Below are 18187 nucleotides of genomic sequence, written 5' to 3'. Positions count from 1 at the left end.
ATTAGCCAAGTGGGTTAAGTGTTTCACAGCCACCATTCCTGACTGCTTTGTACCCCAGATTTTAACTTAATCACATGAATAGAAATTCACTCATAGTGGGATGTGAACCAGTCTCTGGATCACTGGTCCATGGAACTATTCCACCCTTACCAGTGGGCCTAATCATGCCTTCAGCTTTAACACTACCAAAAATGCCTGTTGTTCATGTGACATGACGCACACTGTAACTGGAGCACATAATTCACTTAATGCCCTCCCTGCTCCGAACTCTATGTAAACTAGATTTCAGGCAACATCCATAATGTACTGTCTGCTCCTGTTTGTCTTTGTGGGGATTAGTTACCATGGTGACAGATAACATATGGAGCAGGTAATTTGACTGTGCATTTGCTGTGTGTTCAGAGGTAATCATTAACCAAAACCACTTTAACAATTAACTTCCCGCACAGTGCACTGGAAGTGTGTTTTATTCAATTTTATTTTCCGGAGATTAAACATGAACTGACCATACACACACTTCCTCCCGTGGATGGGAGATGGGAGGTGCAGACGTTCGCAAGGCTGGCTTTGGGATTCGTGAAGGTTTGCTGGGTTTGCTCACATCCAGACTGTGGTAGATTCCCCTCCTTTGTGAGCAGGTTATTCAAAGTGTAGCGACGAGGCCCATCGCACCTCATCCTGCCCCCCACACATGCCCACCTTACAGCAGAGGGCCACTGCGTAGTGATCAGGAAATGAAATGAAAATCGCTTACTGTCACAAGTAGGCTTCAAATGAAGTTACTGTGAAAAGCCCTGAGTCGCCACATTCCGGCGCCTGTTCGGGGAGGCTGGTACGGGAATTGAACCGCGCTGCTTGCCTGCCTTGGTCTGCTTTAAAAGCCAGCTATTTAGCCCTGTGCTAAACCAGCCCCTTCAGTAACTGTGGCTAATTTTATCTTTTCGATTCCCCTTCACATGACCCTAATGCCATCTCCAGGGTTTTACAATGTTGTTTGGTTAGCATGCTCCACGTCATTGTGATTTTGAAGCTCTTAACGCGCTTTAACAAAAATTGGTACCAGTTAAATGGCCCAGGGACCAATGCGCCGTGACTTGGCAGCTTTCCGATCTTGGCTGTGCTGTCGGGTGACAGATAATTGCTTTGTCGAGACCAGGAGCAGGATGCCTGTCAGCCTGGGCTTCTTCCCTCCTGACCGTTAACCTCTTCCAGTTCTACAAAACCTCCGCCATCTCTGCCTTCCTGCCAACTCTGGCCCCTCGTGCCACACCCCCTTCCGCCCCCCCATTTTGTTCCACCTTTGGCAGCCGTGTCTTCAGCTGCCCTCGCCCAAAGAGTTGAAATTCCATCCCCAAAACCTCTTTGCCTCCCCTTCTACCTCTCCGCCTTTTATCTATTTAACGCTCCCCCTTTGATGAAGCTTTTGGTCACCTGTACTCCTAACTCTGCCTTTAGCTTGGTGTCAGGTTTTTGGTGGATTACGCTCCAACGAGGCACCTTCGGATATTTTCCCACATTAAAGCTGCCTTAAAAATGCAACTTTGTTGGGATTAGGCGACTCCTTGACATGGGAAAAGAGGTGAAAAGGCAACTTTGCAAAAAATTTGCAAAGGGATATTGATAGGCTAAGTGAGTGGGTAAAAAGTTGGCAAATGGGGCAGCACGGTGACACAATGGTTAGCATTGCTGCCTCACGGCGCCGAGGTCCCAGGTTCGATCCTGGCTCTGTGTCACTGTCTGTGGAGTTTGCACATTCTCCCCGTGTTTGCGTGGGTTTCGCCCCCACGACCCAAAGATGTGCAGGGTAGGTGGATTGGCCACGCTAAATTGGCCCATAATTGGAAAAAATGAATTGGGCACTCTAAATTTAAAAGCAAAGTTGGCAAATAATAGTAATCTTTATTGTCACAAGTAAGCTTACATTAACACTGCAATGAAGTTACTGTGAAAAGCCCATAGTCGCCACACTCCGGCACCTGTTCGGGTACACTGAGGGAGAATTTAGAATGTCCAATTCACCTAACAAGTACATCTTTCGGGACTTGTTGGAGGAAACCGGAGTATAATCCATACAGTGCAGAAGGAGGACATTCGGCCCATTGAGTGAGTACTGCACCTCTGAGGGAGCACCCTATGTTGGCCCACACCCCCGGCCGATCCCTGTAACCCTATAACTCCACTTAACCTGCACATCTTTGGACTATGGGAGGAAACCGGACCACCTGGAGGAAACTCGCGCAGGCACGGGAAGAACTCTCCAATCTGATATCCTTGATTGCTCCCACCCCACCTTTTTGATGCAAATGAATTTTAAAATAAGATTGATTTGAACCATCTAATGTCAATTTCGCGAACCACTGCCCACCCACCCCCACAGAAATACACAAGAAATACCCTCGCAAAATTATTTTTGGTTCCGTCAAAGCGGCATGTGCCTTACTCCGGCCAGTGGGATGTTCCGACCTGTCAAGATTCTCAGTCAATGTGTTCATTGGCTGTGAAACACTTTGGTAAATCTTGAGATTGTGAAAGTCATTGGGGTGAATTCTCCGCCGATGGGTTTTTCATTATCATTGGCCAGCGGCAGGAACTGAGAACCCCGCTGTCAACGACGGAGCGCGGCTGAGAAACACGCGGCTGGGGACGCGGCGAATTCACCCCACCATTAGAAACAGCAAGTCTTTCTTTCATATCCTCCACCTTTCTTGCTATTTTGAATTATCTTACAGTCAGTGCAGGCAGATCCTGTTGCCATGGCATAACGTACCTGTAGCGGCATCAAAGAAACACCATAAACTCTTACATTTCAGGCTTAAAAACTGCAACTCAGAAACCATTAGAATTATACTGAACCTAGCCTTCAGGTAAAGTGCCAATGTTCTGACTGACACCTATCCGAGGGATAATTGAAGACAATGGCTGTTAATGAGTAGGGAAAGATATTTTAAAGAGTGTTACCCGCAGGGTAATTGGTTGGTGCGGTATGCCATCACCCTGCCCTTTCACCCACGGAGTGTGGGTTCAAATTCCACCCAGTAGAGGTTAGAGGTTAATGAGTTGGGAGGGTCGAACCAAGCACTCGGTTTGAATTCCATTTTCGCTGGCATGAAGGTGTGAGAATTTCTTTATACGTTTCTGCGCAATAATTAGGGAAACCTCAATTCCTATAAGATCTGTACAGTAAGAGGTCTTACAACACCAGGTTAAAGTCCAACAGGTTTGTTTCGAATCACTAGCTTTCAGAACACAGCTCCTTCCTCAGGTGAATGAAGAGGTGGGTTCCAGAAACATATATATAGACACGTCCATGATGCAAGGCGATACTTTGAATGCGAGTCTTTGCAGGTAATTAAGTCTTTACAGGTCCAGACGATGTGACTGGAGAGAGGGATAATCACAGGTTAAAGGGGTGAGAATTGTCTCAAGCCAGGGCAGGGGCTGGTTTGGCACACTGGGCTAAATCGCTGGCTTTTAAAGCAGGCCAGCAGCACGGTTCAATTCCCATACCAGCCTCCCCGAACAGGTGTCAGAATGTGGCACCCAGGAGCTTGCCACAGTAACTTCATTTGAAGCCTACTTGTGACAATAAGTGATTTTCATTTTCATTTCAGTTGGTAGGATTTCACAAGCCCAGGCCAGATGGTGGGGGGTGAATGTAATGCGACATGAATCCGAGGTCCCGGTTGAGGCCGTACTCATGTGTGCGGAACATGGCTACAAGGTCTGTGGCCAACAAGAAGCTATCCCAGACCCTGTGGTTAGCACCGCCTTTGCAATTCCTGCAGAATGGATGGTATATATAGAAGCAGGACACAGTGGTGTGGTGAGAATTTCCTGAGATTGGGGCTCATGTTCGGTGTTGTTGCGCAGGTGGGGGCTTCACTCTATTGGTAATGTTGCCTAAGACTCCCCAGGAATGGTCGGCCGCACAGTGGCCAACTAAATTTGTTCACTGATGTCACCTTCATCCCAAAATGTTGACTATCGTGGATCTCAAACTCTGTCTGTCCAGTGATCTCCTTCACACAGTACAAAAATCAACTGTATCCAGTCCACCCAGCCCATCGTGTCTGCACTGGCCAGCAAGCACCTATCTATCTAATCACATTTTCCAGCACTTGGTCCATAGCCTTGTATGCTGTGCCATTTCAAATGCTAATCTAAATGCTGCTTTAATGCTGTGGGGGTTCCCACCTCACCCACCCTTTCAGGTAGTGAGATCCAGATTCCAGACACCCTTTGGGTGGAAAGGTTCCCCCTAAAGTCCCCTCGAAATCTCCTGCCCCTTGCCTTAAATTTATGCCCCCTGATTATTGACCCCTTGATTAAGGGGAAATGTTTTGTCCTATTGACTCTATCAATGTCCTTAATAATTTTGTCCACCTCAATCAGGTCCCGTTCAGCCTTCTCTGCTCCAAGGAAAACAAACCCAGCCTAACCAGCCTCTCTTCACAGCTGAAACACTCCAGCCCAGGCAACATCCTGGTGAATCTCCTCTGCACCCTTTCTAGTCCAATCACATCGTTCCAATGGTGTGGTGACCAGTACTGCTCACAGTACTCTAGCTGTGGCCTGACGAGCGTTTTATACAGCTCCATCATCACCTCCCTGCTCTCATCTTCTACGCCTCGACTAATAAAGGCAAGTATCCCATGTGCCTTCTCATCCACCTTATCTACCTGTCCTGCTGTCTTCAGGGATCGATGGAAATGCACACCTACGACCATTTGGTCCTCTGTACTTCCTCGGGTCCTACGGTTAATGGTGCATTCCCTTGTCTTTCTAGTCCTCCCAAAATGCACCCATGTCATTGGAGACCTTTGTGTGGTTGGGGACAGGGCAGGGATGCAACCTAGCAATCCCCCTGGTACCTGGGCACCTTGGCACTGCCAGGGAGGCACTCTGGTAGTGCCACCCAGGCACCCTGGCACCTCACATTTTTTAGGGTTACATTCTATTTGCCACTGTTCTGCCCATGTGACCAGCCCGTCTATATAATCCTGTAATCTACGGTTTTCCGCCTCACTATTTTTGCGTCTCCTGCAGACTTATTGATCATTCCCCCGATGTTCACGTCCAGATCATTAATGTACACCACAAACAGCACGGGGCCCAGCACCAATCCTTGCAGTACGCCATTAAACACAGGCTTCCAGTCACATAAATGACCTTCGAACATTAGCCGCTGCGACTGAGCCAATTTGGGATCTCATTTGCCAAATTTCCCTGGATCACATGGCTCTTACCATTTTGATCAGTCACCCATACGGGACCTTGTCAAAAGCCTGAATAAAGTCCATGTCGACTACATCAACTGCGCTGCCCTCATCGACACACCGTCACCCCCTCGAAAAATTAAATCAAATTGGCTTGACATAGGGTGAGATTCTCCGACCCCCCGGCGGGTCACCCTATGGGGGATATGGGGGAAGGGGGATATGGGGGAAGGGGGGATAGGGGGAAGGGGGATAGGGAGAAGGGGACATGGGGGAAGGGGGATATGGGGGAAGGGAGATGGGGGAAGGGGGATATGGGGGCAGGGGGATATGGGGAAGGGAGATATGGTGGAAGGAGGACATAGGGGATGGGGAAATATGGGGGAAGGACGGATAGGGGAAGGGGGATATGGGGGAAGGGGGATAGGGGGAAGTGGGATAGAGGGAAGGGGATATGGGGGAAGGGGAATATGGGGGAAGAGGGAGAGGGAGAAGGGGGGATATGGGGGAAGGGATATATGGGGTAAGGGAGATATGGGGGAAGGGGACATAGGGGAAGGGGAAATATGGGGGAAGGAGGGATAGGGGAATGGGGATATGGGGAAGGGGGATATGGGGGGATATGAGGGAATGAGAATCCGGGGGAAAGGGGATATGGGGAAGGGGGATATGGGGAAGGGAGATATGGGGTTGGGGATATGGGGGAAGGGGGGATATGGGGTAAAGGGGATATGGGGGCAGGGGGGATATGGGGAAGGCAGATATGGGGGAAGGGGGGATATGGGGTAAAGGGGATATGGGGGAAGGGGGGATATGGGGAAGGCGGATATGGGGGAAGGGGGGATATGGGGGAAGGGGGATATGGGGAGATATGGGAGAAGCGGATATGGGGAAGGGCGTATCGGGGAAGGAGGATATGGGGAAAGGGGGATATGGGGATATAAGGGAAGAGGGGATATGGGGGAATGGGGATATGGGGGAACGGGGATATGGAGTGTAGCCATCTGGGATGGCCACGTCCCGATTACAAAATGGACACTTGTAAAGAATGCAGGGAAAATTGGACAATGCTAAGAAACAAGCAGGTGCAAGCTCTGTCTGTTGATTAGAACCGTAAACTCTCAGACAGGACAGAAACTACCAAACAATCTACATACTAATGAGCCATCTCCGGGGACAAAGGGAAACATTTAGATACACAATGTTAGGACAGACTCCCCGGCGCCAGAAGAAGCTAAGACAAAGCAGACTGACAGTCACCAGGACACGCCCAGCGATCAGGGAACCACCCCTCTATTGGAGGAAAATCGATACCGATGATTGGGAAAGACCCAATTAGTTGAGGCCAAGTTCAAGGCCCGCCCAAAAGCGCGCGAAGCCCTTTGCAGTATAAGAGGTATCCCCCAAGGGAGAATCTTCCTCCTTTGGCTTTGGCTCTCACCGAAGAGAGAGACCTGCCTAGCAGCTGCACCAGACCAAGCAAGTCCCAAGTCAACGCACGCTACGAGATAGACGCTCCTAGTTGCTACCCTGTAAACAGCTCAACCCAGCAGCCTCAGAAATGAGCAAAGGCCATTGTTCCTCTGACTGAGTGGACACCCGAAGCTAAGTATAGAACATAGAACATAGAACAATACAGCGCAGTACAGGCCCTTCGGCCCACGATGTTGCACCGAAACAAAAGCCATCTAACCTACACTATGCCATTATCATCCATATGTTTATCCAATAAACTTTTAAATGCCCTCAATGTTGGTGAGTTCACTACTGTAGCAGGTAGGGCATTCCACGACCTCACTAATCTTTGCGTAAAGAACCTACCTCTGACCTCTGCCCTATATCTATTACCCCTCAGTTTAAAGTTATGTCCCCTCGTGCCAGCCATTTCCATCCACGGGAGAAGGCTCTCACTGTCCACCCTATCTAACCCCCTGATCATTTTGTATGCCTCTATTAAGTCTCCTCTCAACCTTCTTCTCTCCAACGAAAACAACCTCAAGTCCATCAGCCTTTCCTCATAAGATTTTCCCTCCATACCAGGCAACATCCTGGTAAATCTCCTCTGCACCCGCTCCAAAGCACTGAGTGCTGAATTTGGTGCTTTTTGAGTGCGATAGTGAGAGTTTGGTGACCGAGGGAGTATAAGGCTTCATTTTTATCTAAAGTTTAGTCTTTCTTTTATTTAGTTAATTAACTTAAAAGTTGCTGTTTGGTTTAGAAGAAGGTGAATTTTCAATCAGCTTTAAACAGGCTTCTACGTCTAGGCACTTGCAGCTGGAGCTTGTTAATTAGTTAATTGGATTAGGCCAGTTTTCAGAGGCTAGATTCACAGTATAAAAGTGATCCCCTACAGTGCAGACTTTGTTTGCACTGAGTGCTGAATTTGGTGCTTTTTGAGTGCGATAGTGAGAGTTTGGTGACCGAGGGAGTGCTGAATTTGGTGCTTTTTGAGTGCGATAGTGAGAGTTTGGGGACCGAGGGAGTTAGGTGAGGAGGGAGTAAGGAGCTCCTTTCATTTTGTTTCCGACATTTCCGCAAAGAGTGTGAAGAGAGCCAGGAGTTTACAGGAGGTGTAGCTGACTGGGAGCAGAGTCGGAGGGCGGAGATCTAGTTAGTCCACACAGCAGCTATATTCTGTAAGGTAAGAGGGGATGGAGGCTAGGCCAGTTACATGCTCCTCCTGTAGGATGTGGGTGGTGAGGGATACCACCGGTGTTCCCACTGACTATACCTGCGGGAAGTGCACCCAACTTCAGCTCCTCAAAGACCGTGTTAGGGAACTGGAGCTGAAGCTGGATGAACTTCGGATCATCCGGGAGGCAGAGGGGGTGATTGAGAAGAGTTACAGGGAGGTAACCACACCCAAGGTACAGGACAAGAATAGCTGGGTTACAGTCAGGGGGAAAAAAACAAACAGGCACACAGTGCAGGGATCCATCGTGGCCGTTACCCTTCAAAACAAGTATACCGTTTTGGATGCTGTTGGGGGGGATAACCTACCGGGGGAAGGCCCTAGCGGCCAGGTCTCTGGCACTGAGTCTGGCTCTGGGGCTCAGAAGGGAAGGGGGGAGAATAGAAAAGCAATAGTTGTAGGAGATTCAATGGTTAGGGGAATAGATAGGAGATTCTGTGGTCGCGAGCGAGACTCCCGGAAGGTATGTTGCCTCCCGGGTGCCAGGGCCAGGGATGTCTTGGATCGTGTCTTCAGGATCCTTATGGGGGAGGGGGAGCAGCCAGAAGTCGTGGTGCACATTGGTACCAACGACATAGGTAGGAAAAGGGGTGTGGAGGTAATAAACAAGTTTAGGGAGTTAGGCTGGAAGTTGAAAGCCAGGACAGACAGAGTTGTCATCTCTGGTTTGTTGCCGGTGCCACGTGATAGCGAGGCTAGGAATAGGGAGAGAGTGCAGTTGAACACGTGGCTGCAGGAATGGTGTAGGAGGGAGGGCTTCAGGTATTTGGATAATTGGAGCGCATTCTGGGGAAGGTGGGACCTGTACAAGCAGGACGGGTTGCATCTGAACCAGAGGGGCACCAATATCCTGGGAGGGAGGTTTTCTAGTACTCTTCGGGAGGGTTTAAACTAATTTGGCTGGGGAATGGGAACCGGATTTGTAGTCCAGCAACTAAGGTAGCCGATATTCAGGACGCCAAAGCATGTAATGAGGCAGTGGGGAAGGGAACACTGACAAAGGAGAGTATTTGCAGGCACAGAGATGGGTTAAAGTGTGTATACTTCAACGCAAGAAGCATCAGGAATAAGGTGGGTGAACTTAAGGCATGGATCGGTACTTGGGACTACGATGTGGTGGCCATCACGGAAACGTGGATAGAAAAGGGGCAGAAATGGTTGTTGGAGGTCCCTGGTTATAGATGTTTCAATAAGATTAGGGAGGGTGGTAAAAGAGGTGGGGGGGTGGCATTATTAATTAGAGATAGTATAACAGCTGCAGAAAGGCAGTTCGAGGAGTATCACCCGATTGAGGTAGTATGGGTTGAAGTCAGAAATAGGAAAGGAGCAGTCACCTTGTTAGGAGTTTTCTATAGGCCCCCCAATAGTAGCAGAGATGTGGAGGAACAGATTGGGAAACAGATTTTGGATAGGTGCAGAAGTCATAGGGTAGTAGTCATGGGCGACTTTAACTTCCCAAATATTGAGTGGAAACTCTTTAGATCAAATAGTTTGGATGGGGTGGTGTTTGTGCAGTGTGTCCAGGAAGCTTTTCTAACACAGTATGTAGATTGTCCGACCAGAGGAGGGGAAATATTGGATTTAGTACTGGGTAATGAACCAGGGCAAGTGGTAGATTTGTTAGTGGGGAGCATTTTGGAGATAGTGACCACAATTCTGTGACTTTCACTTTAGTAATGGAGAGGGATAGGTACGTGCAACAGGGCAAGGTTTACAATTGGGGGAAGGGTAAATACGATGTTGTCAGACAAGAATTGAAGTGCATAAGTTGGGAACATAGGCTGGCAGGGAAGGACACAAGTGAAATGTGGAACTTGTTCAAGGAACAGGTGCTACGTGTCCTTGATATGTATGTCCCTGTCAGGCAGGGAAGGGATGGTCGAGTGAGGGAACCATGGTTGACAAGAGAGGTTGAATGTCTTGTTAAGAGGAAAAAGGTGACTTATGTAAGGCTGAGGAAACAAGGTTCAGACAGGGCATTGGAGGGATACAAGATAGCCAGGAGGGAACTGAAGAAAGGGATTAGGAGAGCTAAGAGAGGGCATGAACAATCTTTGGCAGGTAGGATCAAGGAAAACCCCAAGGCCTTTTACACATATGTGAGAAATATGAGAATGACTAGAGCGAGGGTAGGTCCGATCAAGGACAGTAGCGGGAGATTGTGTATTGAGTCTGAAGAGATAGGAGAGGTCTTGAATGAGTACTTTTCTTCTGTATTTACAAATGAGAGGGGCGATATTGTTGGAGAGGACAGTGTGAAACAGATTGGTAAGCTCGAGGAAATACTTGTTAGGAAGGAAGATGTGTTGGGCATTTTGAAAAACGTGAGGATAGACAAGTCCCCCGGGCCTGACGGGATATATCCAAGGATTCTATGGGAAGCAAGAGATGAAATTGCAGAGCCGTTGGCAATTATCTTTTCGTCCTCACTGTCAACAGGGCTGGTACCAGGGGATTGGAGAGTGGCGAATGTCGTGCCCCTGTTCAAAAAAGGAACTAGGGATAACCCTGGGAATTACAGGCCAGTTAGTCTTACTTCGGTGTTAGGCAAAGTAATGGAAAGGGTACTGAAGGATAGGATTTCTGAGCATCTGGAAAGACACTGCTTGATTAGGGATAGTCAGCACGGATTTGTGAGGGGTAGGTCTTGCCTTACAAATCTTATTGAATTCTTTGAGGAGGTGACCAAGCATGTGGATGAAGGTAAAGCAGTGGATGTAGTGTACATGGATTTTAGTAAGGCATTTGATAAAGTTCCCCATGGTAGGCTTCTGCACAAAGTAAGGAGGTATGGGATAGTGGGAAATTTGGCCAGTTGGATAACGAACTGGCTAACCGATAGAAGTCAGAGAGTGGTGGTGGATGGCAAATATTCAGCCTGGATCCCAGTTACCAGTGGTGTACCGCAGGGATCAGTTCTGGGTCCTCTGCTGTTTGTGATTTTCATTAATGACTTGGATGAGGGAGTTAACAAAGAACAAAGAACAAAGAAATGTACAGCACAGGAACAGGCCCTTCGGCCCTCCAAGCCCGTGCCGACCATACTGCCCGACTAAACTACAATCTTCTACACAGTTGAAGGGTGGGTCAGTAAATTTGCAGACGATACGAAGATTGGTGGAGTTGTGGATAGTAAGGAGGGCTGTTGTCGGCTGCAAAGAGACATAGATAGGATGCAGAGCTGGGCTGAGAAGTGGCAGATGGTGTTTAACCCTGAAAAGTGTGAGGTTGTCCATTTTGGAAGGACAAATATGAATGCGGAATACAGGGTTAACGGTAGAGTTCTTGGCATTGTGGAGGAGCAGAGAGACCTTGGGGTCTATGTTCATACATCTTTGAAAGTTGCCACTCAAGTGGATAGAGCTGTGAAGAAGGCCTATGGTGTGCTCGCGTTCATTAACAGAGGGATTGAATTTAAGAGCCGTGAGGTGATGATGCAGCTGTACAAAACTTTGGTAAGGCCACATTTGGAGTACTGTGTACAGTTCTGGTCGCCTCATTTTAGGAAGGATGTGGAAGCTCTGGAAAAGGTGCAAAGAAGATTTACCAGGATGTTGCCTGGAATGGAGAGTAGGTCTTACGAGGAAAGGTTGAGGGTGCTAGGCCTTTTCTCATTAGAGTGGAGAAGGATGAGGGGCGACTTGATCGAGGTTTATAAGATGATCAGGGGAATAGATAGAGTAGACAGTCAGAGACTTTTTCCCCAGGTGGAACACACCATTACAAGGGGACATAAATTTAAGGTGAAAGGTGGAAGATATAGGAAGGATATCAGAGGTAGGTTCTTTACCCAGAGAGTAGTGGGGGCATGGAATGCACTGCCTGTGGAAGTAGTTGAGTCGGAAACATTAGGGACCTTCAAGCAGCTGTTCGATAGGTACATGGATTACGGGAAAATGATATAGTGTAGATTTATTTGTTCTTAAGGGCAGCACGGTAGCATTGTGGATAGCACAATTGCTTCACAGATCCATGGTCCCAGGTTCGATTCCGGCTTGGGTCATTGTCTGTGCGGAGTCTGCACGTCCTCCCCGTGTCTGCGTGGGTTTCCTCCGGGTGCTGCGGTTTCCTCCCACAGTCCAAAGATGTGCGGGTTAGGTGAATTGGCTAATGATAAATTGCCCTTAGTGTCCAAATTGCCCTTGGTGTTGGGTGGAGGTGTTGAGTTTGGGTAGGGTGCTCTTTCCAAGAGCTGGTGCAGACTCAAAGGGCCGAATGGCCTCCTTCTGCACTGTAAATTCAATGATAATCTATGATTAATCTAGGACAAAGGTTCGGCACAACATCGTGGGCCGAAGGGCCTGTTCTGTGCTGTATTTTCTATGTTCTATGTTCAAAGCCTCCACGTCCTTCCTATAATACGGTGACCAGAACTGTACGCAATACTCCAAATGCGGCCGAACCAGAGTTCTGTACAGCTGCAACATGACCTCCTGACTCCGGAACTCAATCCCTCTACCAATAAAGGCCAACACTCCATAGGCCTTCTCCACAGCCCTATCAACCTGGGTGGCAACTTTCAGGGATCTATGTACATGGACACCTAGATCCCTCTGCTCATCCACACTTTCAAGAACTTTACCATTAGCCAAATATTCCGCATTCCTGTTATTCCTTCCATGGGCTAGCTGAATCACCTTACACTTCTCTACATTAAACTCCATTTGCCACCTCTCAGCCCAGCTCTGCAGCTTATCTATATCCCTCTGTAACCTGCTACATCCTTCCACACTATCGACAACACCACCGACTTTAGTATCGTCTGCAAATTTACTCACCCACCCTTCTGCGCCTTCCTCTAGGTCATTGATAAAAATGATAAACAGCAACGGCCCCAGAACAGATCCTTGTGGTACTCCACTTGTGACTGAACTCCATTCTGAACATTTCCCATCAACCACCACCCTCTGTCTTCTTTCAGCTAGCCAATTTCTGATCCACATCTCTAAATCACCCTCAATCCCCAGCCTCCGTATTTTCTGCAATAGCTTACCGTGGGGAACCTTATCAAACGCTTTGCTGAAATCCATATACACCACATCAACTGCTCTACCCTCATCTACCTGTTCAGTCACCTTCTCAAAGAACTCAATAAAGTTTGTGAGGCATGATCTACCCTTCACAAAGCCATGCTGACTATCCCTGATCATATTATTCCTATCTAGATGATTATAAATCTTGTCTCTTATAATCCCCTCCAAGACTTTATCCACTGCAGACGTGAGGCTTACCGGTCTATAGTTGCCGGGGTTGTCTCTGCTCCCCTTTTTGAACAAAGGGACCACATTTGCTATCCTCCAGTCCTCTGGCACTATTCCTGTAGCCAATGATGACATAAAAATCAAAGCCAAAGGTCCAGCAATCTCTTCCCTGGCCTCCCAGAGAATCCTAGGATAAATCCCATCAGGTCCCGGGGACTTATCTATTTTCAGCCTGTCCAGAATTGCCAACACCTCTTCCCTACGTACCTCAATGCCATCTATTCTATTAGCCTGGGGCTCAGCATTCTCCTCCACAACATTATCTTTTTCCTGAGTGAATACTGAAGAAAAATATTCATTTAGTATCTCGCCTATCTCTTCAGACTCCACACACAATTTCCCATCCCTGTCCTTGACTGGTCCTACTCTTTCCCTAGTCATTCGCTTATTCCTGACATACCTATAGAAAGCTTTTGGGTTTTCCTTGATCCTTCCTGCCAAATACTTCTCATGTCCCCTCCTTGCTCGTCTTAGCTCTCTCTTTAGATCTTTCCTCGCTACCTTGTAACTATCCATCGCCCCAACTGAAACTTCACACCTCATCTTCACATAGGCCTCTTAATTCTTCCTCTTAACAAGAGATTCCACTTCCTTGGTAAACCACGGTTCCCTCGCTTGACGCCTTCCTCCCTGCCTGACCGGTACATACTTATCAAGAACACGCAGTAGCTGATCCTTGAACAAGCCCCACTTATCCAGTGTGCCCAACACTTGCAGCCTACTTCTCCACCTTATCCCCCCCAAGTCACGTCTAATGGCATCATAATTGCCCTTCCCCCAGCTTTAACTCTTGCCCTGCCGTGTATACTTATCCCTTTCCATCATTAACGTAAACGTCACCGAATTGTGGTCACTGTCCCCAAAGTGCTCTCCTCCCTCCAAATCCAACACCTGGCCTGGTTCATTACCCAAAACCAAATCCAACGTGGCCTCGCCTCTTGTTGGCCTATCAACATATTGTTTCAGGAAACCCTCCTGCACACACTGTACAAAAAACGACCCACCTAATGTACTCAAACTATATCTTTTCCAGTCAATATTTGGAAAGTTAAAGTCTCCCATAATAACTACCCTGTTACTTTCGGTCTTATCGAGAATCATCTTCGCCATCCTTTCCTCTACATCCCTAGAACTATTAGGAGGCCTATAAAAAACTCCCAACAGGGTGACCTCTCCTTTCCTGTTTCTAACTTCAGCCCATACTACCTCGGAAGAAGAGTCCCCATCTAGCATCCTCTCCACCACCGTAATACTGCTCTTGACTAGCAGCGCCACACCTCCCCCTCTTTTTCCTCCTTCTCGGAGCTTACTAAAACACCTAAACCCCGGAACCTGCAACATCCATTCCTGTCCCTGCTCTATCCATGTCTCCAAAATGGCCACAACATCGAAGTCCCAGGTACCAACCCATGCTGCCAGTTCCCCTACCTTGTTTCGTATACTCCTGGCATTGAAGTAGACACACTTCAAACCACCTACCTGAACACTGGCCCCCTCCTGCGACGTCAAATCTGTGCTCCTGACCTCTATACTCTCATTCTCCCTTACCCTAAAACTACAATCCAGGTTCCCATGCCCCTGCTGCATTAGTTTAAACCCCCCCAAAGAGCACTAACAAATCTCCCCCCCAGGATATTTGTGCCCCTCAGGTTCAGATGTAGACCATCCTGTCTGTAGAGGTCCCACCTTCCCCAGAAAGAGCCCCAGTTATCCAGAAATCTGAATCCCTCCCACCTGCACCATCCCTGTAGCCACGTGTTTAAATGCTCTCTCTCCCTATTCCTCATCTCACTATCACGTGGCACGGGCAACAACCCAGAGATAACAACTCTATTTGTTCTAGTTCTGAGCTTCCATCCTAGCTCCCTGAAAGCCTGCCTGACATCCTTGTCCCCTTTCCTTCCTATGTCGTTAGTGCCAATGTGGACCACGACTTGGGGCTGCTCCCCCTCCCCCTAAGGACCCGGAAAACACGATCCGAGACATCACGTACCCTTGCACCTGGGAGGCAACATACCAAACGTGAGTCTCTCACGCTCCCACAAAATCTCCTATCTGTGCCCCTGACTATAGAGTCCCCAATTACAAATGCTCTGCTCCTCTCCCCCCTTCCCTTCTGAGCAACAGGCACAGACTCCGTACCAGAGGCCCGTACCCCATGGCTTACCCCTGGTAAGTCCCCCCCCCCACAAGTATCCAAAGCGGTATACTTGTTTCTCAGGGGAACGACCGCAGGGGGTCCCTGCACTGACTGCTTTTTCCCAGTCCCTCTTACAGTTACCCACCTATCTCCAATCTTTGGTGTAACTAATTCCCTGAAGCTGCTATCTATGACCCTCTCTGCCTCCCGAATGATCCGAAGTTCTTCCAACTCCAGCTCCAGTTCCCTAACTCGGTCTTGGAGGAGCTGGAGATGGCAGCACTTCCTGCAGGTAAAATCAGCAGGGACACTAACTGCATCCCTCACCTCAAACATCCTGCAGGAGGAACATTGCACTCCCTTCCCTGCCATCCCTCTAACTTTCTACCAAGATCTAGCTCACAACTAAATTAAATTTTTTATATAAAGAAAAAAAATTATTAATAATAAAATATGGTACTTACCTCACACCAAAGGGTTTTATTATTAGGTTAGAGGAGGAGGGCGGGTGGGAGACACTACACGTGTAGTGTCTCGGGTTTCCTCTCCACCAGAATTTATTGGTGAGGGGTCTTCCCAGAAGTCCGCGGGTCGACTAAAGGACAGCCTTACCTCCCAGCAGCCACTTCCGCACTGCTCCCGCTGAAACTGACTCACCAGCTGTTCTCCCGCCGAAATCGACTGGCCTGCCCCTGCAAAGACAAGTGTTTTTAAAGGACAGACTTACCTCCCAGCAGCCACTTCCGCACTGCTCCCGCTGAAACTGACTCACCAGCTCACCAGCTGTTCTCCCGCCGAAATCGACTGGCCTGCCCCTGCAAAGACAAGTGTTTTTAAAGGACAGACTTACCTCCCAGCAACCACTTCCGCAATGCTCGCGCTGAAACTGACTCACCAGCTGTTCTCACGCCGAAATCGACTGGCCTGCCCCTGCAAAGACAAGTGTTTTTAAAGGACAGACTTACCTCCCAGCAGCCACTTCCGCACAGCTCCCGCTGAAACTGACTAACCAGCCAGCTCCACTCCCGCCGAAATCGACTCAAGTATAGGCTTTAGTAATAGTGGTAGTTTAGTTTGTGGAGTTTATGTATGAGTAGATTTGACTGTGTGTAAATAAATGAGCATTGGTTTTTAACTTACTAACTGGTGTATCGAGTCATTGATCAGTATTCGGTTCTGAACCTTGTGGCGGCGTCGAAAGATACCTGGCGACTCTTGAGCAAACATGAGTAAACAGGGCCAAATGAAGAGCCGACCAAAAGTTAGCAACAGGAGGAACGGGGATATGGGGGAAGGGGGATATGGGGGAAGGGGGATATGGGGCAAGGGGGGATATGGGGCAAGGGGGGAGAAGGGGGAAGGGGGATATGGGGGAAGGAGGATATGGGGGAAGGGGGATATGGGAGGATATGGGGGAAGGGGGATATGGGGGAAGGGGATATGGGGGAAGGGGAAGGAGAAAGGGGGGCAGGTAGTGGGGGGTCTCACTTGGCGCTGCATGGTGGCCGGCTATTTTGCCGGGTCTCTGGGGCGGGGTGTCATTTGTGCAGTGACACCGCGCGGCGTCCGTCACTGACGGCATGCGCGTCCGTGACGGGTGACACCATTGCGAATGGCGTCATGCCTCTACTAGCCCATTCCCGGCCAGAGAGATCGCGACATTTCAGGGCGCCCGAAGACGGAGTGATTCGCGACGGGTTCGGGCCATCGCGCCGTTTCACGTAGAATCCCGCCCAGCCGATGAAATGAAATGAAATGAAAATCGCTTATTGTCACAAGTAGACTTCAAATGAAGTCACTGTGAAAAGCTCCTAGTCGCCACATTCCGGCGCCTGTTTGGGAAGGCTGGTGCTGGAATTGAACCAGCTAGCTCATTGGCCTGTAATTTCCTGGTTTCTCCCTATTTCCCTTCTTAAATAATGGTACCACATTAGCTGTCCTCCAGTCCTCTGGCACCTCTCCTGTGGCCACAGAGGATTTGAAAATTTGCAGCAGCTTGTCCTAACCTGGTACGACTACATCTCCATCCAAATTCACCGCAATGTAGTCGATTCTGAAATGGATTTCAACTCATGTCACTCGGTCATTAATCTACTGGGTGTCTCGCAGGTAACATGTTACCTTTTCCAAATCTGTATCAAATCCACCATGAAAACTATAACCCAGTGGTTTGTGAAGATGGCTCACCCACTCACAGTTAATTAGCGTTGGGTAATAAATACCAGCCTGTCCTTGGTGCTGGGCTCTTCAGTTTTGATGTCCATTGCCTCTACATCAACAAAATGAGCCAACAACTGTGGAGATCCAGCAAGGTGAGCACAGTGGTGAGCACAGCTGCCTCACAAGACCCGGTTTCGATTCCAAATTCAGGCGACTGTCTCTGTGGAGTTTGGGCATTTCCCCCCCGTGTCTGCGTGGGTTTCCTCCGGTTTCCTCCCGCAGTCCAGAGATGTACCGGTTAGCTGGATTGGCCATACTAAATTGCCCCTTAGTGTCCAAAAGATCAGGTGGGGTTGTAGGGTTACAGGGATGGGGAGGTAGGCCTGGGTGGAATGCTCTTTCGGAGGTAGGCTCGACGGGCCGAATGGCCTCCTTCTGCATCGTCGTGATTATTCCTTGATTCTATGATTTGCATTTCCTCAGTTTATCTGGGGTGGGATGGGCGGGGGTGGGGGGACGAGTGATATCGTGAACCTTCTCTGTTCCACTCTCACACATTAATTAACCCGTAATGGGTTAATGAGTGAGTTAGAACATCACAGGCAGGGCCTGGCTTGAATGCACCAACGAAAAAGCTGTAAATAGCCAACAGAATGGACAAAACCAAAGCCTGGTTCACGGTTCCGATGCCCCCAGCTAAATCAACAAACAGGCAGCT

At 48.7% G+C, this 18187-nt stretch overlaps 1 protein-coding gene across 1 annotated transcript in view; it reads left to right on the top strand.

Moving 5' to 3' along the window:
- Nucleotides 1–521: 521 nt before the first annotated feature.
- Nucleotides 522–18187, top strand: part of LOC140386844 (beta-crystallin A2) — a 55040-nt gene continuing 37374 nt past the window's right edge. The window contains exon 1 of the mRNA XM_072469602.1: nt 522–582. Within this exon, the coding sequence (XP_072325703.1) occupies nt 537–582 (46 nt within the window). The 5' untranslated portion in view covers nt 522–536. The remainder of the gene's footprint in view (nt 583–18187) is intronic.

The sequence above is a fragment of the Scyliorhinus torazame genome, chromosome 2 (genome assembly GCF_047496885.1).
Source record: "Scyliorhinus torazame isolate Kashiwa2021f chromosome 2, sScyTor2.1, whole genome shotgun sequence".
NCBI lineage: Eukaryota > Metazoa > Chordata > Chondrichthyes > Carcharhiniformes > Scyliorhinidae > Scyliorhinus > Scyliorhinus torazame.
The sequence above is the reverse complement of the archived record's forward strand: the minus strand, read 5'-3'. Positions and strand labels throughout refer to the sequence as shown.